At 46.5% G+C, this 21,864-nt stretch overlaps 1 protein-coding gene across 6 annotated transcripts; it reads left to right on the top strand.

The window, feature by feature from the left end:
• The first annotated feature begins 59 nt into the window (after positions 1-59).
• Positions 60-10,003, top strand: RBP5 (retinol binding protein 5). 6 transcript variants are annotated; one of them, XR_006409861.2, is made up of 6 exons: positions 120-211; positions 384-464; positions 705-883; positions 2,903-3,004; positions 3,433-3,571; positions 9,785-10,003. XR_006409861.2 is itself a non-coding variant. In XM_026502542.4 (5 exons), exons 2-5 carry the CDS (start codon positions 392-394, stop codon positions 3,484-3,486), a joined length of 408 nt encoding a protein of 135 aa, XP_026358327.2. In that variant the 5' UTR covers positions 60-78; positions 384-391; the 3' UTR covers positions 3,487-6,854. The 6 variants fall into 6 exon arrangements, 3 of the variants coding, with proteins under 3 accessions (XP_026358327.2, XP_057174994.1, XP_057174993.1); XR_006409860.3 differs by lacking the exon at positions 9,785-10,003 and adding an exon at positions 4,792-6,854; XR_006409859.3 differs by lacking the exon at positions 9,785-10,003 and adding an exon at positions 4,781-6,854.
• Positions 10,004-21,864: the final 11,861 nt, after the last annotated feature.

The raw sequence follows: 21,864 nt of genomic DNA, 5'->3' as shown, positions 1-21,864 counted from the left end.
TGACCTTCGAAAAGGCTCGTCTTGGATGACTGAAAGCCCCAGATCCTGCTCCAGGTTCCTTCCTCAGGAAAAGCCAAGGTCAGGCACCAAGCTGCCAAGTTCCCACCCCTCCCTCAGATGGCAGGAACCAGCCCCAAACTCATTATGAGAGGAGGGAGGAAGTCTGGTAGGAACTCTTATTGCAACAGGGCCCAGCCCTATAAAAACCCTGGTAAGCATAGACCTTTACGCAGCCTGTGTGTGTGTGTGTGTGTGTGTGTGTGTGTGTGTGTGTGTGTGTAGTCTAGCCTGGACTCTCTCAGCCTCACCTGCCAGACAACACCCACTCCCTCCGCACCCTGCCTGCTATATTCTCCTGAAATCTCGATCTCTATCTTGGCCAGCCCAGACAATGCCTCCCAACCTCACCGGCTACTACCGCTTTGTCTCACAGAAGAACATGGAGGACTACCTGCAAGCCCTAAGTAATGGCCTCACCCTCCCAGACCCCTCTCACTCCTCTTCTCCCCTTTCCCTCCCTGCCTCTCTGTCCCATTGAGAAGAGGGAGTTCTGGGGTTGGATGCTGTGGTGGCACCTGACTTGGGATCCATTTCTAGCCAGGGCATTGGTAGCAAGAGTCCGTCTATGGTCTCAGACCCAGCTAAGGGGCAGCCCACAGCCCTGGCTGGCTTGTAGGAGCCCCACTAAGAGGTAGCCCCCACAGACATCGGCATGGCTCTGCGGAAGATCGCGCTGCTGCTCAAGCCGGACAAGGAGATTGACCATCAGGGCAACCACATGACAGTGAAGACCCTCAGCACATTCCACAACTACATTCTGGAATTCGAGGTGGGAGTTGAGTTTGAGGAGGATCTAAGGAACGTGGATGGACGAAAATGCCAGGTACTTTCCCTCAGGCTTGGGGGAGGGCACGTGGTTGAGCGGGTGGGGGCCTCTTAACAATCTGGGGCAAAACAAAGTGCACTTTCCCAGCCAGAGGCAGAGAAAAGCGATCACTACAGTAGGCTGCAGAGTCCCCAAGGTAACAGTCACCCAAGTCGCTCTCTCCTGCCCCCTCTTATTGCCAGCCGAAAGGACAAAAAAGGCAGGTCACCATCAGTCCAAAGAAGAAATACTTGCTCACCCTCTAGCTTGTGACCTTCTTGGTCACTGCAAACTCTCTTTTCCCTTAGCCTTTATGAGTCCACTATCCTCTATTTCCTTCTGTTTCTTAAGCCTTCCTTTTGGTCTCCTTTGCAGACCCTAGCTCTCTTATTAATCCCTTTAACTGGGGTTTCCCCTAGTATTTTGTTCTTGCCTTTCTCTCTTTTGTCTGTACACCAAAGCATGGGCTAAATCATCTATACCCATGCTTTCTGCTACCATCTGTAAACTGTCCTTGACATGGATTCTCCAGCCAGAGTTGCCTCCTGAGCTCCACGGTGAAGTTTTCATCTGCCTGTATGATGTTTCCAACCGCATGCCCCAAGCTCAAAGCCAAAGTCATTATCTTCCTACCCAAACTATTACTGCTTTATATTTCCTGTCTTTATTAATGGCAATAACCAGCCAGACCAGAGACCTGGGAGTCACAGCTGTATCTTCTGCACCCCAACACACACACACACACACACACACACACACACACACACACATCTAGTTGGTCAAGAAGTCTTTATAACTTGTCTTCACTGTCCAGTATAGTTGCTACTAACCATATATGGCCTTCGAACACTTGAGATGTAACTAATCCAAACAGAGTGTTATAAGTATAGCATACATAGTGGGGTTTGAGACAATACCAAACAACGTAAAACATCTCAGTGATTTTGATTTTAATCACATGCTGAAATGATAATACTTTATATATTCTAGGTTAAATAAAATACATTATTAAATTTAATTTCACTTGTTTCTTTTTCCTTTTCTAACATGGCTACTAGGAATCTTGCATTTTCTAATGTGGCCTGTGTTTATGGCCCGTTATATTTCCACTGAACATTGTTGATTCTTCCTAGCCTTCCTCTAGTGCCTCCTTCATTCAAGCCCTCATTTCTCGCCTGGTGCCCAAATCTGGCCCTCAATCTTAACCCTTCTCTAACCCACTCTGCATACTGTAGCCACAAGCATTTATCTAAAATATAAACATCATCATGAATGAAACCCTCTCAGTGACAATCCCTTATGTTCCAGATGAGGTCCACTCTACTTAAGAGCCCTTAACAACTATGTGGCCTTCTTTCTTCTATGCTGTTCCTTTTCTTGCTAGAAATTTCCCAGCATCTCCAATCTAACTAACTCCTTGCTTCCTTGAAGACTCAGCTCTTCCCTCCCCACTCCCATCCCCAACACTTGCCTGGTGTCACAGGTACCTGCTTCCTGCTCTGTCTGACCAAGATTCTGAGCTCCTTGGTTAGCAGGGCCTATCCTATGGGAGGCTTTAATACATGCTGGTTGGAATGCCCAGGCCCACCCCACTCTGATTCAGGGCTGGGGGTGATCCTTCACTCTCAGGGACACTTCAGCTGTCCTCGAAACCAAGAAAGAGGAGAGATTCCCTGGTGGGACTTACAACTTCCCTGGTCTTTCCCAAAAGACCCTCCAGTCCAGCCGGAAGTATCCAAAGGACAAAGTGTTTGTTCTTCATCACCCACCCACCCCAGTTCTACTCCTCGTTATCCCGCTCCATCCCTGCTCTGCCCTAGCAGTCACTGTAGACAAACTATGGGCCCCCCTCAGTGGCCTTTGGGAGTTGGGGAAGGGAGTCCTACTGAATCAGAGCAGCCATCTTACTCAGAATGAAGGGGCTGGAGCAAGACAGTGTCAGCGGTGGTGTGAAGAGGGGCCGCCCAGCCAGACTGAGTTGGATGCATTTGGGATGTTCTGCCTCCAAATCTTCCCTTATTCCTGCTTTCCCTATAGACAATAGTCACCTGGGAGGAGGAGCAGCTGGTATGTGTGCAGAAAGGGGAGGTCCCCAACCGAGGCTGGAGACACTGGCTAGAGGGAGAGAAGTTGTATCTGGTAAGCTGGGTGAGGGCTGGGAGAGGGGCCTCCAGATAGGACTCATCCCCTTGCCCAAATCGAGTCAGTCTCCTATGCCACCCTCTGCCCCCCTCCAAGGAGAGCAACCAAAAAGAAAACAAAAGCACTGGCAAGAGTAGAGAGAGGAAGACATAGAGGGGCCAGGTGGGCCCTGGCTACAAGTCAGATGAATGTCCATAAATCATGACTAGAGAGACAGAGCCTAGCCATTTCACATTCCATGACCCAGCTCCCTTCCTTCCTCTGGGGTGAAAAGTTGAAGGTGTGGGACAATGATACAATTCCCCATACATCAAATGCTCTAGCTGTTGTCTCCCAAAGGATTAAACAGAGCTCAAGGACCTTGAAAAAGGAACTCTGGCTGGCAAGAAACTTCTTTCTCCTCATTATTCCTACTCTGTCCCCAGGAACTGACTGCAAGGGATGCAGTGTGCGAGCAGGTCTTCAGGAAGGTCAAGTAGCCAGAGAGGAGCTGAGGGCCCCTGCAGATGGCACCGGTCCCCAGACTCCTCTTGCTCGTACCCCTTCAAGCCCAGATTGTGCCAGGTCAGCAGTCCCTTTCTCGGGCCACTTACTCTGCCTCCGGGTCCCTCCTCACCCCTCCCCATGTTAATCTATAACTTGCAACCCCCCAGGCCAAAGTCCTTTTTCCTCACACTCCACTGCCCTATAGTAGCCTCAGATCCAATTCCCAGTCTGGCCTCCTGGATGAAAGAAACAGGCAAAGGGGAAAGACCCCTTGAAAACAATGGATCTCAACTCTCTTTGGTTCATTTGGTCCCTTATTTTCCATCTAAGAAAGAAATAAGCTTTGAGCATTTGGGGACAAGTAAGAATTCTGTCCTGGTGGAACTTTTGGAAAACTGACTAGGGTTCAAGAATTTAAACAGGAACTACTGGTAGAATCTTTTGTCTATTTCCTGTCCTTATTCTCAAGAAAGCCGCATGTGTTCAACAGAACCCGGCCCAAGGCAAGGCCTCACCCACACAGAGTTCAACAGACCACATGTACCAATGTCTGAATGAATCCTGGCTATCTTATATTTCCATGCTACATTTTGGGGAAGTGGAATGGGACAGGGTGAGACCTTTGTCTAGTGCTGGAGGGGGTTATGAAGCTTCAGAATAATGACCCGGCCTCCATGTCTGCTTTGGGAAGCATAGGCAGCAAGAAGGCTAGAAAAGATTGAAAGGGGTAACAGATGGAAAATACAAGGCCAAGAGCTAGGAAGATGAGGGACATGGGGGTGTGAGGGCAACAGCAGGAAGAAGACTGACATGCCTGGCTATTGGGACCCTCTGCTTGAAGGCCAGCAAGGCTGGGACAGAGGATGAGAGGGAAAAGTGAGAAGAGCAAGGCTTCTCCCTAAGGGTCCCAGAATACCCTGGAAAAGAGCCCAGAGGGCAGGGCCTGTTCAGGGTCAGGGCCAGCTCCAGCCTCTGGACACCTCCCCACCTCCAGGGACCTTCGTCCTTTCAGAATAAAAGTCCTGTGGGGCAAGAGTCAGGGAGAAGAGGGCTCAGTGTGGGATGGGGACAGATCCTGACTATGTGGGAGGCAGAGGTTGTTGGAAAGTCCCTGGCCTATACTCATTAGATGATCACCACTGCCCCCTCTTCCTGCAATGGCTAAGCCCCTACACATTCAAGACAGTCACTAGTTTTGAACACTGATCCTACTAGATGCCCTGGAATGAGTTTGGAAAAGAAAAGAAAAGAACTCAGAGTGGAACTGAATAGCTTACTCTCTGCCAGTCTCTCTGCAGATGTCCCCAGTAGAGTGGGGAGTAGAGAGCCCTCCTCTGGACAAAGCCACCCAGCAGAAGCTCTGGGGACTGCTGGATCCTGCCTTGTCTTTTTCCAAGGTACAGTGAAACCAAAGGAAAATGCTCCATGTATAGTCACCTGTTGTCTAAGTCACCGGGGCACTGAAATGTCCTGGCCCCTCTGAGTTCACAGCACAGGTCCAAGCCTCTCCCCACAGGACTGTCTTCTGTGCTCTTCATATTGGTCCAGCGCCGCTTGCTTTAGTCTTGCCAGAGGGGCTGACCCAGGAACTTGGAGGCCTCCATGATGACTGTCAGGTCCAATCTAAACACCCCGAAAATGCCTGGGACATGAGCATCCAGCCATCCACACTGCAAGTCCACGTCCTTCACTTGACCTTACCTCTTCAGGAGCCAGAGTCCAACAAGAAGCCTGGAGATCCCCAAAAGAGCACAAGCCATTAGAGGAGGACTGAGCAGCTTCAGAAGCATCACCCAGGGGGTGGGCAGGAGCAGAGAGCTACTGAGACTGGAAGCCTGGGCTGCTGTTCCCCCTGTGGGCAGCAGGGGGTGCTGATCACACCAAGTTTAATCCTCCCTCCTCCACCACCTTCTTGAATATTCCCTTTCCCACCGCACAGACACCTGCAGCACACACACACACACACACCGTACCACCACCACCAATTTCCAACCCACATACTCACCTGCTCAAAACCCCAACCTCTCCTTCAAATCAGGCTGCTCCGTCTGTCCTCAGATGGAAGAGATGATTACCAGGGCATCAACTGAGAAAGAAGAGAGGGACATAGCCTTCGAGGGAAGTGCCGCCCCCAAGCCTGTCCTGGGGCACACAAAGCTGAGGATCCAGGACTGACTTTGACTTTGTTGACCAGCATCCTAGCCCCCAGGGAGATGATCAGCAATCCAAAAGGTTTATTTCCATGTGAGAGGGAGTAAAAACCCCCTTCTAAGCCAGCCCCACTCCACCAGGCCCCTACCCCACTCCTCCTCAGGCCCAGAGAGCACCACATGCTCACAAACAACCTTCTGGCCTGAACTTCAGATGATCCTTTAGTCTCGATTCCTATGTCACTACAGATCCCTCTTCGCAGAAGAAAGTAACCAACAGTGGATATACCAAGAGCAGGTGTGTGCCCTCTGAAGCAGAGAACCACATGCTGCCCAAGGCCTCGAGGTCCACGTTCTGGTAGGGGACCAGAGAGTAGGCAGGAGCAGCAAAGTCTAGCCAGGTACCCCTCCCCGCTGCCCCTTTCCCTTCAGCCACTCTCTTCCATGTGACCCCACCCCACCCCACATACCCAGACCTGCATGTTGAAAAGAAAGCTCAGGCAAAAGCAGGAAATTCCTCAACTCTAAATCACAATGGCCATCCCAGCTAGGAGCTCCATCCTATAACCGTGGTTGGACCCCTTACTGGCAGCAGGGGATCCGTAGAAGCCACTGCAAATCCTGGGATCCCAAGAGAGAGCAGAGGCCTGGCCATATTGACACCTTTCCCCAATCCCAATGTTATCCCCTATGAGGCAAGAACTACATCTGGTCTAGGCTCACGTACCCAAAGGTCAGTATGAGGTCAGAAGTTCCCGATATAGCTAAGGATGGCCTGCTTCTTCCCTCCTGCCTCTCCCTGCCATAGACTCTTCCTTTTCTGGAGCTTGCTGTGCCTACCCAGCCTGGGCACCACCTCCAGTACCCCCACTCAGCTCTCTGGGACGTCTCCCCTGACTTCTCCAGGCTATAACCCCCTCGATCACAGTAGCACCCATGCCATCAGGGCCCCCAAGGACTGATCTGGAGTCATCCCAGTGCTGTATCCATGATTATGGACAGGTGAGGATGGGGGAGACCTTGTATGTATAGCAGGAGGTGAAAGGGTATCTGGTGAGGGGACTCGATGGCCAAATCAGGCAGCTCTGTGAAGGACTCTGATGGGTGTAGCTGGGTTTGCATCAAGGGTAGAAAGAAAGAGAAAAAGAGAAGGAAGGAAGGAAGGAAGGAAGGAAGGAAGGAAGGAAGGAAGGAAGGAAGGAAGGAAGGAAGGAGAAGAAAAGAGAGAGAGAGAAGAGAGAAAGAGGGAGGGAGGGAAAGGAAGGGAGGGAGGGAGGGAGGGAGGGAGGGAGGGAGGGAGGGAGGGAGGAAGAAGTCAAAGCCACTGAGGCCAAGGGTGCAAGGAGTGGCCCTGCCTGACCAGGGGCCGGAATCAGCATCCATCAGGCCCTCCCCCTCCTCCTCTAGACCTCAGCCAGCAGGATGGCTCTGGGCCAGTTCTGTGGGCACCTTGCTCCACACGGTATACCCACCCTCACCAGAGGCCATTTAGATTCCAAAGACATTTGGATTCTAATTGGCCTCTGCATGAGATGGAGCTGACCTTTCAGCAAGAACAAGGAGACCACTGTTCTCTCAAGGACTTCCTGGCCCACTACCTCGCCAGGGGGAAAACCTCCTGCCTTCCTCCACCTACCCAGTCCCACATCTCACTTCCCTCTGTCCTCCCTTTTGTTCTGGCCCTTAGAGAGAGCCTCTTTTCTGTCCCCCATGGCCAGTGCCCAAGCAGAGGGTCACCAGCGTAGCCAGGCCTTTGAGTTTGTGGATAAATCACTTGCCTCAGAAATTCTAGATCAACCTAAAATCACACCCAAAATTGGGAAGGAGTATTTCACAGTGGTCAGGGGAGTAGGCTCTGGTGTCGAACTGCCATATCTTACCAGCTGTGTGAGCGTATCCAACCACTAAAAAAACCATTTCAGTAAATAAGACACATTTGCCAGTCATACAAAGCAATACCAAGAGCCTTTCCTTCCTCCAAGGAATTTTGTGACGATTCCCTGTAAAATCACTCAGCGTAATACCCAGAATAGAGTAAGAACTGAGAATCTTAGCTATTATTAGTTTTGTTATCTCTTACCTCTTCACTTGCTGATTGAAATTCTCTTAACTGGAACCAAAGCCTTACACTCTACAGTTAAGGATAAGGTGTCACCACCAATGCCTCTGAAGTCACTAGGTGGCTTATATTTATACCAAAGTATAAATGTGATACCAGAGATTTAGAGATAGTATCGCCTTCCCCTTGGCTATTGAGGCAGATAAAACATCTGCCTGCCGCAGGGCTCCAGGACCAGAACCTCTCCCTCAATCCTGTGGCCCCCTCATCCCTATGAGGACAAGTGGGCCATCCCAGATGGTGCTGGAATCTGGATAGCTACTTCTCCTCCTGACCACTAGGCTTCCAGAAGCCTCCGGTCTCCAGATGCAGGTGCAGCCACTTTCCCTTGACCCCCCTGGTCCTCACTCTTCTTGTGTATGGATGCCAAATCCAGCCAGCACCTTGACCCCCGCCCCCTCACCCTGGTGGTTTTCTCAAGCTTCCCCCTTGCCTGAGAGGCCTCCACCCACCTGCCCCGGATCCCCTGCAGAATATCCCCTGTCCTCCTTGTCACTAGTGAAGCCCCAGCGATCCCTCCCTTCAAGCCTCAGTAGGGCTTCCCCACCCCTACTGACGGTCAGATGAGCCAGGAGGAGGAGGGTGTACTTAAGCATCAATGGCAGTCTTCCTTCCATGTGAATGTGCACATCCCTCCTGAGCCTGTCTTACAATATGCCTCTTCCATGGACAGTGTGTGGGGAGAGCTGTGTGTATTGTCCGTCTGGCCTTTTCATGCGCTGTTCTACAAGACTGCTGAGAGCCAGCACCTACTCTTCTCTTTCCTTCATGCACATAACAATAGCCATGGGTATTCACTGACCTAAGCAGACAGGCAAGGCAGAGCTCAAAGCACTGCTCAAGGAGTCATTTCTTGCAGCCTCGCTGTGTGATCTCAGACAAATTATTTTATTTCTCTGTTCAGCCTCAGTGTTCTGTGACAGATCTACTCTCTTGCCTTTCACACCCACACCCTCCCCTTGGATCCCTCTCTCGTTCCCCACTGTTTTTAGAAAAGCTTTGCTCCCTGTCCTTGACCCAGCAGTCAGGAAATTGTCATCCTTCGTGTAACGGAAGTCTATCCTGCAAGGCCCCCAGTGGAGAAAGAACCCCAAAGGAACAGCTAGATCACAAAGCATTCTGTCTCTCTTCAAGGTGGCTCCCCTAACCTCTGCTGCTACTCCCACCCTGTTCTGCTTCCCCACCACTCATTTCTTACTGAGTAGCACAGATGGGACAGAGGTGAACCATTTAAAATAAGGGTTTATTAAAGTCTTGGAGAAAACAAAAGCAAAATAGAACAGAGAGTAATATATGAGTCAATTATCTGAGGTATGAATGCAGCTTCGCCCATAAACTCATTGTGGTTGGAAGGGATGGTGCAGGGTATAGAGATCTGCCTTGCTATTAACAAGCAAAGCACACACAGAGAATGTTTAAAGAGTTCTTTATTAAAGGACTTTATTTCAGGCTTGAAAGTCTACACAAAGCCCAGGGGGCATGGGAGATTTGGAACTGGAATCTCCAGGCTCTGAACTTGTCCCTTTAGACAATCTGCTGGTGTGGGACCATTGTCCTAGATTCTTAAGACTCATGCTATAGTCACCCTCCCTTAGGTTGGAAAAGGCATTCTATTTAGGGCTTCTCCTTGCTTCTCTTTCTTTCTCCTTCTCAACAGCTTCTTGGTCCTTTTTAACTCTTTGCTATTTCCCCAAAGCCTCACTTCTTTGGTGTTTGGTCTCCTGTAGGTCATACTTTGATCTGTATGGTCCTGCTACTTGAGGGAGGAGTGAAGGAGCCCTTCAGATCTTAAGGTGAAGAAGAGAGTCAGAGCCCCCAAAGGCCTTCCGGCTTCAGGTTAATGCATCTGAAATACAACCATACCTAGCAAAAATAACATCCTACTAACTGGTCTTCTGCGTTTATTGCACTAAAATAATATGTCTATTTCTGTGATACCCAACCGATCTCCACGATGGCCCCCAGTGATCCCTGCTTCCTAGCATTCCCATTCTTGTGGATTCTCCTCCTACCCTGTATCAGGTAAGTGGAAGTGACCCTCCCACAATCGTGTGAGGGAGCCGTCTTGGAAGCAGACCCTCCAGCCCCAGCTAAGCCTTCAGATGAGTGCAGCCCTGGCCAACATCTTGATGGAAGCCCTATGAGAAACTCGCCAACATCACTCATCGAAGCTGCTTCTGGATTTCTGACCTTCAGAAACTATGTAAAATAATAGATGTTTGCTGTTTTAAACTGCTAAATGTATGAGTGATTTATTACACAGCAACAGGAAACTAACACATATTTTTAGCTTTGAATTTCATCATAAATGACCCTCTTCCTAGCACCATAGCCTCAATATTTGCCAGGCTGGCAAAAGGACATGGGCAAATGACTTAGGGCAATAAAAACCTGTCCAGCCACAAAAAGGAATGGCTCTACACTCAGTGTCCTAGGCCCTTCCATCCTAACCCCAGGTCCAGACACCATCTGAGCACCCAGCACCAGAAACCCACATCTCAGTGTCTGCCCCCTAGAAGTCTTTAAGAAAGTGAAGTTCAGAGGTAGGCAAGTGCCCCCTTTCTTTCCTCTCTTAGGTCCACCTGCTGGAGTACTTTCTGAGAACCCACCTTTTCCCTAGGTAATTGTTAAAAAGAATGTCCGGCATCTTCAGGTAATACCCCCCACTTTCACGTATGTATAAGCTTACCTTGTGGCTTTAATAGGACAAATGCAACTCAAGAAGCCTCATGTCATTAGAGAGATTACATATCCAGGGGCAGGGAGAATATCTTAGATAGCATCAGATCTTTGCCAGTGGGAAGCTTATTGACAAATTCTGCAATGACAGAGCATCAAGGTCCTTAAGACCAGTAGCAATGAGCAGAAGGCGGTGTCCGGGCATACAAGGCAGGGGAGAGCCACACCTGGGTGCCCAGTTATCCCTCACAGAGTAAGGAATCTTTGGGATCCTCCCCAGCCCTCCAAGGCCAGCATGGTGATACCAGAGCCAAAGATTTCTTTGTTGAAAAGAGGGAGGGTGAAATGGAGAAACACAGCTGGGAGAAGGCTATGTGCAGAGGCCAACAGGTGAACCCAAATCTGATGGCTGGAAAGAGGGGGACACCAGGGAAGGTGTTTTAATGGCTCTCTCTTCTGCTATGCTCTCCCCAACAGTCTTGGCTATGGGCAGCCCCTGAGCCTGGCATACAGTAACCTCTGCTGTCACCCAAGAGAAGCAGAACACTCATCAGGACCAGATCTACTACTACCAGTGCCCATAGCCCTATTACTTAATGAAGCCCAGAGAAGGTAGTAGCCAGGGTTCCCAGGTGAGAGCCAGCCGAGCCCTCTCAAGGGCACCTTGCCTTCCTATGCCTGCTTTCTCTACCCAAGAGTGAGAAGCAAGGTCACATAACAATGGCCCGAACTGTCACTACAGAACAGTAAGTGGGGCAGGGCTATCCTCGGGGTCAACTTCACTCCCTCGCTCTCTGTATCAGGAAAACAGGAAAGAGCCTTAGGCATCCTCTCTTGGAGCATCTGCCCCCACTGCCAACCTCAGCATCTGGACCTGTCTCTCTACTACATGCTCTCTTCCTCCTTGGGCACCTTCCTCGGAAACTCCAATACCTGGTCCATTCCTCTTCCTCTCCACCTCATCCCATGGGCTCATCCTACAGATACATGTGCCAGGCATCATGCTCAGTCTTGGGATATTGAAACCAGTAGAACAGTCCCTCCCTCAAGGAGCTCACAGTCTTATAAGAAAGATAACTAAGTGAACAGGTGGTTATCATACATCAAGATAAGTGCTAATGTGTGATAAGCTCGGGAAAGCCCTGACTCCAGGAGGGCTTCCCAGAGGAGGGGACCCATGAGGAGAGAAGTAATAATAATGGATGGCAGCCATGGCATGATTACTGCATGCCAGACATTTACTTTTCAACTCATTTACTCCTCTCAAGAATCCTATGACATAATGATATCTTTACTTTACAGGTAAGGAAACTGTATTGTCAGGATTCTCCAGAGATTTATTATAAGCTTTTGGCTCAAGCAATTATGGAGGCTGAGGAGTTTCATGATCTGCTGGCTGCAAGCCAGAAACCCAGGAATGTCAACGGTATAATTGTAGTCCGAATCCGAAAGCCTGAGAAGTATAAACCCCAGTCCAAAGACAGAAGACCAATGTCCCAGCTAATCCTCCTTTCCTCTGTTTTTCGTTCTATTCAGGCAGGCCCTCAGTGGATTGGATGATGGTGTCCCCGAGTGGGAGGCCCATCTGCTTTACTCAGTCTACCAACTAAAATGCTAATCTCTTCTGGAAACACCCTCATGTACACACCAAGAAATAACGTTTAATTAGCTATCTGGGCATCCCTTGACCTGGTCAAGGTGACACATAAAATCAACCATCACAAAAACTAAGGAACATAGAGTTCCTTAGTAATTTGCCAAAGGTCACATATCAAAGGCAGAGCCAGGATTTGAACCCAAACAGATTGGTTCCAGAGGAGCCTGACCACCTAACCTGAAGTTTCTCAACCTCAGCACTATTGACATTTTGGGCCAGATAATTTTTTGTTGCGGAAGGTGCTGTCTCGTGCATTGTCGAATGCTTAGCAGCCTCCTTGGCCCTACCCACTAGATGCCAGCAGCATCCCCACAGCTGTGAAAACCAAAAATTTCTAGATATTTTTCAAGTATCCCCTGGGGAGCAAAATTGCTCCTGGTTGAAAATCACTGACCCAACTATTTTGCTACTATTCTGCCTTTCTAAGCAAGATATTTATTGAGTGTTTACCAAATACCAGGCATTCTCCAAAGAAATTTTGATTATTAGCTCATGTAATCCTCACAACACACCTATGGGTACCATTGTCTTCATCTTTCTTCTACAGGTGAGGATTTTAGAGGCACAGAGAAACTGCATAAGCTGGCCATGGTCACAAAGCTCCTAAGAGGCAGTGCGTGGATTTGAGCCAGACGAATCTGGAACCCACTCCATTAGCCACTATGTTATGCTACCTTTTGGTCTCTGATGCTTAAAAAACACAGAATTGGCCAAGAAGTCACATGTGCAAATGCAAGTCGATGTTTAGAAATAGTAAGATCACCATTGAGGCTAGAACACATATGACAGGAGGGAACCACATGGCATAAGGCAAGCAGAGCCAATTACAAATGAAGAATGTGGCACGATGGTTAAGTAGCTTGGGCTTTGTCTTGTGGATCAGAGGGTGCATTCATTGAAAGGTTTTAAGCTGGGGAGAAGCATGATCACCTGATGCTGTAGACAGACAGCTGATAGAGTAGGGAAGGTGGACCAGAGGGCCAACACTAGTGGCTGACACTCCTTTGGGGTTGATTTAGCTTCTGCCCAAATATTCTTAACCTATAGGCATCAAGGCCCTAACTTGCATACCTGAGATGACTTGGGCAGAGTGGAGATTGCCGGACGGACTCAGCTCTTGTTAGAGTCACTCCCATCCCCAACATTTCTGTCCACAGCTCTATTTGTGTGGTTGTTTGTTTGTTTTTTAAGATTTATTTATTTACTTGTCAGAGAGAGAGCACAAGAAGAGAGAGCATCAGGCAGAGAGAGAAGCAGACTCCCCACCGAGCAGGGAGCCCGAGGCAGGACTTGATCCCAGGACCCCAGGATCATGACCCTAGCTGAAGGCAGATGCTTAACTGTCTGAGCCACCCAGGTGTCCCTGTCCACAGCTCTAGTGTCCATTAAAGGCAGAAGCCCAGGATCTCAGCCCGGGTGACTCAGGCCTCCTCAGCCCCCTCTGCTCCAGCTTTCCTGTACCTCTCTCCTGATGGGGGGCATAAAAGCCCCAATGTGTCCCAGCCCAGGGCAAGGTGTCTAAAGGGTCTCCCATGGCTGTTTGGATTCCAGGAAAGAACAAACTCCTCTCCAAATGCTGGGGTCTAATGAAGGCTGCAGGAAAACCTCACTGGTCTGGAAAAGCCAGAGCTATTCCTCAAAGGCCCTTCCCGATGGAGGACAGCGGGTGGCAGCACCAACAGGAATTTCAAAATTAAAAACTAAAACTGAAAATCCAAACTGAAAATGCTCTCCTGCACTCCTGCACTCACATCACGTACTCCCTCTGCTTTCTCTCAACCCATTCACAACTTCGGAGACTATGCCCCCTCTCTACTTCTGCGCTTTGCCTCTCCTCGTTTAGTGAGAAATGAAATGCAATGGACCCAGAAGCAGGTGCAGAAGGTGTAAGTGAGAATCAGAGACTGGGGGGGGGGGGGGGTTGAGACAGCGGGCTATCAACTTGTCTTTAGATAGCAGCCCACCCAAGGCTGAAAGGATCTGTGCCTGGCCTGAGTTTCAAAGGACAGAAAGTCCTTCTTCATTAATCACGCAGATTAAAGATGCCCCCAGAGCCAGGGTCTAGCGTCATCTTCAGGATCCATGGCCTCACCCTCTAATCTTGTCTGGCTTAGAAAGAGCCACCTGGCTACAATTATCATTCTAAATACATTTACTTTATAATTATTAAAGTGATTTAATAACATTACAGAAATTTCACTAAACAGAGAAACAGTTTTTAAATCATCCACATCCCTTTACTCTAAGATGGTCACATTCATTTCACATTTTTCTCGTGGATGTTTTCTATTTTTGTGAACATGGGGTGTACTTATAATTTCATAGCTTGCTTCCTTTCGCTCCTTCATCCAGGCCTCTCACCTGTCAGGGGCCTACACATAGCGCGGATGTGGCTTTTGCTCTTGAGGGGCTCACATTTGGCCAAGGGAAAGGGGGACAAAGTAGTTGATCGAAGGGCTAGAAATAACCAATTGTCCCAGTTTGCGTGGGGCTGAACCAGTTTTAGTTTTGAAAGTCCTGTGTCCCAGGAAACGTCTCAGTCCCAGACCAACCAGAACGATTTCTAATAGGTCACCCTGTTAGAAACGAGCCCAGCAAATTAAGCCAGTTCAGAATTCCATTTTAATTTAATTGATAGACTGGCCTTTTAGCTATACTTTTTTGCCTTTTTGAAAAATCACTGTATCGTGTTATATCACACTGTATTCAGCGTGTTGTATTTATTGTGTAGTATTTCTGCTGGTTGCTTTAAGGCGGCTCTTCTCAAACTTATTCCCCTTACAAATTGAGAACCTCAAAGAGCTTTTGTTTATGTAGGTTATATCTATTCACAGTCACTGTATTAGAAATTAAAATGGAGAACATTTTAAAACACAAGGATACACAAATTCACCGTCAAGGGATGATGTCACCACACCTCACGTGGCCTCTGCTAACTCCATGGTTCTCTCAAGAGAGAAAGAGGGGTGCCTGGGTAGCGCAATTATTAAGCATCTGCCCTCGGCTCAGGGCGTGATCCCAGCGTTCTGGGATCGAGCCCCACATCGAGCCCCACATCGAGCCCCACATCGGGCTCCTCCGCTGGGAGCCTGCTTCTTCCTCTCCCACTCCCCCTGCTTATGTTCCCTCTCTCGCTGGCTGTCTCTATCTCTGTCAAATAAATAAATAAAATCTTTAAAAAAAAAAAAAAGAAAGAGAAAAAAACAAATAATATCTTAGGATTATTGTAAAAATAATTTTGACCTCACACCGCCCCCCCACACACACACATATCAAAAGGATCTCAGGGACCCCCAGGGCTTGCCAGACCAGAGGCTGAGAGCCACAGCCCTGGAGAGAACTCCTGCTCCCCATCCTTAGCTTTACCAACTCCCTAGAGTTAATATTGCATGAAGAACCCCAGAACTGTAGGGGTCTACCCCTATCCACTATGCTATGGTTTTCGTGTATGTTGCATCTACATGTTTTATAAATCCCACGATACAATGTTACAATGTTTGCTTTAAACAGGTATGCCTTTCTTAAGAAGAAAAGCCAGATTTTCTATTTAGCTACAAACTAACCATGTCTCTTCACTGCACCCTGCAGTTCTATCTTCTGCCTGGATTCCTTCCCTCCCAGCCCCCACACTCCCTTTAGCATTTCTCATCGTCCAGGTTCATTGACGGCAAAATCTCCGAGTTTTCTTTTATCTGAGAATAGTTTTATTTCATCTTCATTCTGGAAGAATATTTTCACTGGAAAAGCAATTCTGAGTTGACAATTTTGTTTCTTCCAGATTTTTAAAGATGTTCCACTGTCTTCCAGTCTGCACTGTTTCTGATGAGAAAACAGCGACATTGAAAATGTTCTCTGTAAGCAGTGTGCCCTTTCTGTCTGGGTGCTTTCAAGATTTTTTCTTTACCTTTGATTTGTAGCAGTTTGACTATGATTGGCCTAGATGTGCTTTTGTCGTTGTTGTTATTATTTTTACTTTCCATTCTGCTTTGAATTTACTGAGCTTCCTGAATCTAAAAGTGTTTGTTTTTCACTGAAGTTGGCAAATTTCCAGCATATTTCTTTGAATATTTTTTTCTGCTTCATTCTCTCTCTCCTCTCCTTCTGGGACTCAAGAACACATATATTAGAGGATTTGGGTTTGTTTGTCTGTTTTATTGTCCCACAAATCCCTGAGTTTCTGCTCATTTTTAAACTATTTTCTTCTGACCTTCAGATTGGATAATTTCTATTTATCTATCTGCAAGGTCGTTGACTCTTTCTTCTGCCATCCCCACGCTTCTATTAAGCCCCTCCGGTGATCTTTTTAAATTTCATGTAGTATTGCATCTTTGAATTCTAAAATTTACATTTGATTCTTTTCAGAAGTTTATATTTCTCTGCTTATGTTTCCTTTTTTTTTTTTTTTTTGATTTTTTATTATATTATGTTAGTCACCATACAGTACATCCCCGGTTTCTGATGTAAGGCTCGATGATTCATTAGTTGTGTATAACACCCAGTGCACCATGCAATACGTGCCCTCCTTACTACCTATCACCGGTCTATCCCATTCCCCAATCCCTTCCCCTCTGAGGCCCTCAGTTTGTTTCTCATAGTCCATAGTCTCTCATGCTTCATTCCCCCTTCTGATTACCCCCCTTTCTTTATCCCTTTCTTCCCCTACCGATCATCCTAGTTCTTATGTTCCATAGATGAGAGAAATCATATGATAGTTGTCTTTCTCTGCTTGACTTATTTCACTTAGCATTATCTCCTCCAGTGCCGTCCATGTTGTAGCAAATGTTGAGAACTTGTTCTTTCTGATAGCTGAGTAATATTCCATTGTATATATGGACCACAACTTCTTAATCCAGTCATCTGTTGAAGGGCATCTCGGCTCCTTCCACGATTTAGCTATTGTGGACATTGCTGCTATGAACATTGGGGTGCATATGGCCCTTCTCTTCACTACGTCTGTATCTTTGGGGTAAACACCCAGTAGTGCAATGGCTGGATCATAGGGTAGCTCAATTTTTAACTTTTTAAGGGACCTCCACACTGTTTTCCAGAGTGGCTGTACCAACTTGCATTCCCACCAACAATGTAGGAGGGATCCCCTTTCTCCACATCCTCTCCAACAATTGTTGTCTCTTGCCTTGTCTATTTTTGCCATTCTAACTGGCGTAAGGTGGTATCTCAGTGTGGTTTTGATTTGAATTTCCTTGATGGCTAATGATTTTGAACTTTTTTCATGTGTCTGTTAGCCATTTGTATGTCTTCATTGGAAAAGTGTCTGTTCATATCTTCTGCCCATTTTTTGATTTGTTTATTTGTTTCTCGTGTATTGAGTTTGAGAAGTTCTTTGTAGATCCTGGATACCAGTCCTTTATCTGTAGTGTCATTTGCAAATATATTCTCCCATTCCGTGGGCTGCCTCTTAGTTTTTCTGACTGTTTCCTTGGCTGTGCAGAAACTTTTAATCTTGATGAAGTCCCATAAATTCATTTTATCTTTTGTTTCTCTTGCCTTTGGGGATGTGTCATGAAAAAGGTTGCTTTGGCCGATGTCGTAGAGGTTGCTGCCTATGTTCTCCTCTAGGATTTTGATGGATTCCTGTCTCACATCGAGGTCTTTCATCCATTTGGAGTTTATTTTTGTGTATGGTGTGAGAGAGTGGTCAAGTTTCATTCTTTTGCATGTAGCTGTCCAATTTTCCCAGCACCATTTATTGAAGAGACTGTCTTTTTCCCACTGGATGTTTTTTCCTGCTTTATCAAATATTAGTTGCCCAAAGAGCCGAGGGTCCATTTCTGGGCTCTCTATTCTGTTCCACTGGTCTATGTGTCTGTTTTTGTGCCAGTACCATGCTGTCTTTGTGATCACAGCTTTGTAGTACAGCTCGAAATCCGGCATTGTGATGCCCCCAGCTTTGTTTTTCTTTTTCAACAGTTCCTTGGAGATTCGGGGCCTTTTCTGTTTCCATACAAATTTAAGGACTATTTGTTCCAGTTCTTTGAAAAATGTCCTTGGTATTTTGATCGGGATAGCATTGAAAGTGTAGATTGCTCTGGGTAGCATGGACATTTTAACTATGTTAATTCTTCCGATCCATGAGCATGGAATATCTTTCCATCTTTTTATGTCTTCCTCAATGTCTTTCAAGAGTGATTTATAGTTTCTAGAATACAGGTCCTTTACGTCTCTGGTTAAGTTAATTCCAAGGTAACGTATGGGTTTTGGTGCTATTGTAAATGGGATGGATTCCCTAATTTCTCTTTCTTCGGTCTCGTTATTCATGTATAGAAATGCAACTGATTTCTGAGCATTGATTTTGTATCCCGCCACGTTACTGAATTGCTCTATAACTTCTCATAGTTTGGGAGTGGCTTCTTTGGGTTTTCCATATAGAGTATCATGTCATCTGCGAAGAGAGACATTTTGACTTCTTCTTTGCCGATTTGAATACCTTTGATCCCTTTTTGTCGTCTGATTGCTGTTGCAAGGACTTCTAGTACTATGTTGAATAATAGTGGCGAGAGTGGGCATCCTTGTCGAGTTCCTGATCTTAAGGGAAAGGCTTCCAGCTTTTCCCCATTGAGAATAATATTTGCAGTAGGCTTTTCATAGATGGCTTTTATGAGATTGAGAAATGTACCTTCTATTCCTACACTCTGAAGGGTTTTAATCAGGAAAGGATGCCGTATTTTGTCAAATGCTTTTTCGGCATCGATTGAGAGGATCATATGGTTCCTGAGTCTTTTCTTGTTGATATGATGTATCACGCTGATTGATTTGCGAATATTGAACCACGCTTGCATCCCAGGTATGAATCCCACTTGATCGTGATGGATAATCCTTTTAATGTACTGTTGGATTCTATTAGCAAGTATCTTGTTGAGGATTTTGGCGTCCATATTCATTAGGGAGATCGGTCTGTAATTCTCCTTTTTGAGGGGGTCTTTGCCTGGTTTGGGGATCAAGGTAATATTGGCCTCATAGAATGAGTTTGGTAGCTTTCCTTCTGTTTCTATTTTTTGAAATAGCTTTAGGAGAATAGGTATTATTTCTTCTTTGAATGTTTGGTAGAATTCCCCAGGAAAACCGTCTGGGCCTGGAGTTTTGTTATTTGGAAGGTTGTTTATCACTGACTCAATTTCTTCATAATTAATTGGCCTATTTAAGAAATCAATTTCTTCCGGTTTCAGTCTTGGTAGTTTATAGGTTTCCAGGAAGGATTTCATCTCTTCCAGATTGCTTAGTTTGTTGGCATATAGCTGTTGATAAAAATTTCTAATAATCCTTCCAATTTCAATGGTGTTCATCGTGACCTCTCCTTTTTCATTCATAATTTTAATAATCTGGGTCCTTTCTCTTTTCTTTTGGATAAGTCTTGCCAGTGGTCTGTCAATTTTATTGATTCTCTCAAAGAACCAGCTTCTAGTCCTGTTGATCTGCTCTACTGTACTTCTGGTTTCTGCTTGATTGATTTCAGCTCTAATTTTGGTCAACTGCTTCCTCGTGCGTGGATTAGGCCTGTCCCTCTGTTGCTGTTCCAGCTTCTTGAGGTGAGAATATAAAAACTGCATTTTAGATTTTTCTATTCTTTTGAGTGAGGCTTGGATGGCTATGTATTTCCCCCTTAGGACCACCTTTGCAGTATCCCATAGGTTTTGGACTGTTGTATTTTCATTCTCATTGGTCTCCATAAATTGTTTAATTTGATTTTTGATTTCCTGGTTTATCGAGTCATTCCTGAGCAGGATGGTTCTTAGTCTCCAAGTGTTTGAGTTTCTTCCAAATTTTTCCTTGTGGTTGAGTTCCAATTTCAGAGCGTTGTGGTCTGAGAATATGCAGGGGATAATTTCAACCTTTTGGTATCGGCTGAGACCTGTTTTGTGTCCCAGAACATGGTCTATTCTTGAAAATGTTCCATGGGCATTAGAATAGAATGAGTATTCTTTGGTTCTGGGGTGTAGTGTTCCATATATATCTATGAGGTCCAACTCGTCGAGTATGGCATTCAAAGCCTTTGATTCTTTGCTTAGTTTTTGCCAGGGTGTTCTATCTATTTCTGATAGTGGAGTGTTGAGGTCCCCTACTATTAATGTATTTTTATTTATATGTCTCTTTATTCTGGTTAAGAGTTGGTTTGTGTATCTTGCTGCTCCCCTGTTGGGGGCATATATATTTATAATTGTCATATCCACTTGTTGAATACTTCCTTTAAGAATAATATAGTGCGGGGCACCTAGGTGGCTCAGTCGTTAGGCGTCTGCCTTCGGCTCAGGGCGTGATCCCAGCATTCTGGGATCGAGCCCCACATCAGGCTCCTCCGCTGGAAGCCTGCTTCTTCCTCTCCCACTCCCCCTGCTTGTGTTCCCTCTCTCGCTGGCTGTCTCTCTCTCTGTCAAATAAATGAATAAAATCTTAAAAAAAAAAAGAAAGAAAGAAAGAAAGAAATATTGGTTGAATAAATGAATGTGTCTAAATGTGCATGTCTTGGGGTCTGAATGTAAGTTCTTCTTAGGCCTGGGAGAAAAAGGAGTTGGGACAGATAGTTTTCCACCCATATGAGGAATTCCCTCTATAACAATTCAACTTCCAAAGGAATGCTTTCATTGAGTGATCTGTGGGGGAAAGGTCTCAGCTTCAAATCCCCACTCTCTGATGATGAATCGTTTTTTTTGTTTTTGTTTTTGTTTTTAAAGATTTTATTTATTTATTTGACAGAGATAGAGACAGCCAGCGAGAGAGGGAACACAAGCAGGGGGAGTGGGTGAGGAAGAAGCAGGCTCATAGCGGAGGAGCCTGATGTGGGGCTCGATCCCATTACGCCGGGATCACGCCCTGAGCCAAAGGCAGACGCTTAACCTCTGTGCCACCCAGGAGCCCCTGGTGAATTGTTTTTGACAGGGCAGTCTACACTGCTGCCAAGAGACAGAGTGAGTTACAATACTACTCCACTACAGTGGTTTTTTCATTCCAAACACACTGAAAATCTCTTGCACCATCTTTTTTTCTTTTTTCTTTTCTTTCTTTCTTTTTTTTTTTTTTCTGTTTTGAGGACTCCTCCCTGCCCTCCCTTCCAGCCATCCTGGCAGGGTAGAAGCAGGAGGGTTCTTTGGGGGATATTCCCAACCTCTTTGTCATGATGAGTTCTTAGGGGTTAGTAGACAGACCTCAGAACTTTGGGACAAAGTCGTCCCCTCCCACCTTTCAGACCTGAGTTCATTAAGATGACATTTTTTTAAGTATTAAAGAGAAGGGAGGCTCAGATTTCAGTGGAGAGGGAGGGAACAGAGATATGTTGGTGAGCACGTGTCCTACATGCGATTCCAGAGCAGTGTCCTGTTGTTCATGAAAGCATGCTAACTGGTTTAGTGGGCACAGAGCTGCCAGAAGGGGCTCCGGGTAATCAGGGCTCAGACTGGGGTAGCGACCACAGTGACAAGTGACAGTGGGTGCGGCTGGGGAGAGGGAGGTCTCATGCAGCAGAGCCTCCATATTGAAGTAGTTGCAAAGCACCTTGCCCTCGGATGACCAGATAGCTTGTTGTCCAAACCAGGACTCTTTTGAAAGGGAAGGAGGGCACTAGTAATAATTACACCAGGACAACCAGTGTAAACTGGGACAGTTTCAACCAAACTGAGACATATGCTCTCCCAACAGATGACCCTAACAGTGTTCTGGAAGATTGGATAAAGTTAGTCCACCAAAGCTACAAAGAGAGGGAGAGATAATACCCTTGTGGGTAAAGCACTAACAATCTTATTAGGCCTATCAGACC

The sequence above is a fragment of the Ursus arctos genome, unplaced genomic scaffold (genome assembly GCF_023065955.2).
Source record: "Ursus arctos isolate Adak ecotype North America unplaced genomic scaffold, UrsArc2.0 scaffold_26, whole genome shotgun sequence".
NCBI classification, from domain to species: domain Eukaryota; kingdom Metazoa; phylum Chordata; class Mammalia; order Carnivora; family Ursidae; genus Ursus; species Ursus arctos.
This window is presented reverse-complemented; position numbering and strand designations above follow the sequence as displayed.

Bases quoted from the DNA above. Each gene is read 5' to 3' on its own strand.
- RBP5 (XM_057319011.1), top strand. From the start codon at position 118: ATGGCAGGAACCAGCCCCAAACTCATTATGAGAGGAGGGAGGAAGTCT. The intron at 465-704 runs GTAATGGCCTCA...TAGCCCCCACAG, and splicing joins GGACTACCTGCAAGCCCTAA to ACATCGGCATGGCTCTGCGG. The intron at 884-2,902 runs GTACTTTCCCTC...CTTTCCCTATAG, and splicing joins TGGATGGACGAAAATGCCAG to ACAATAGTCACCTGGGAGGA.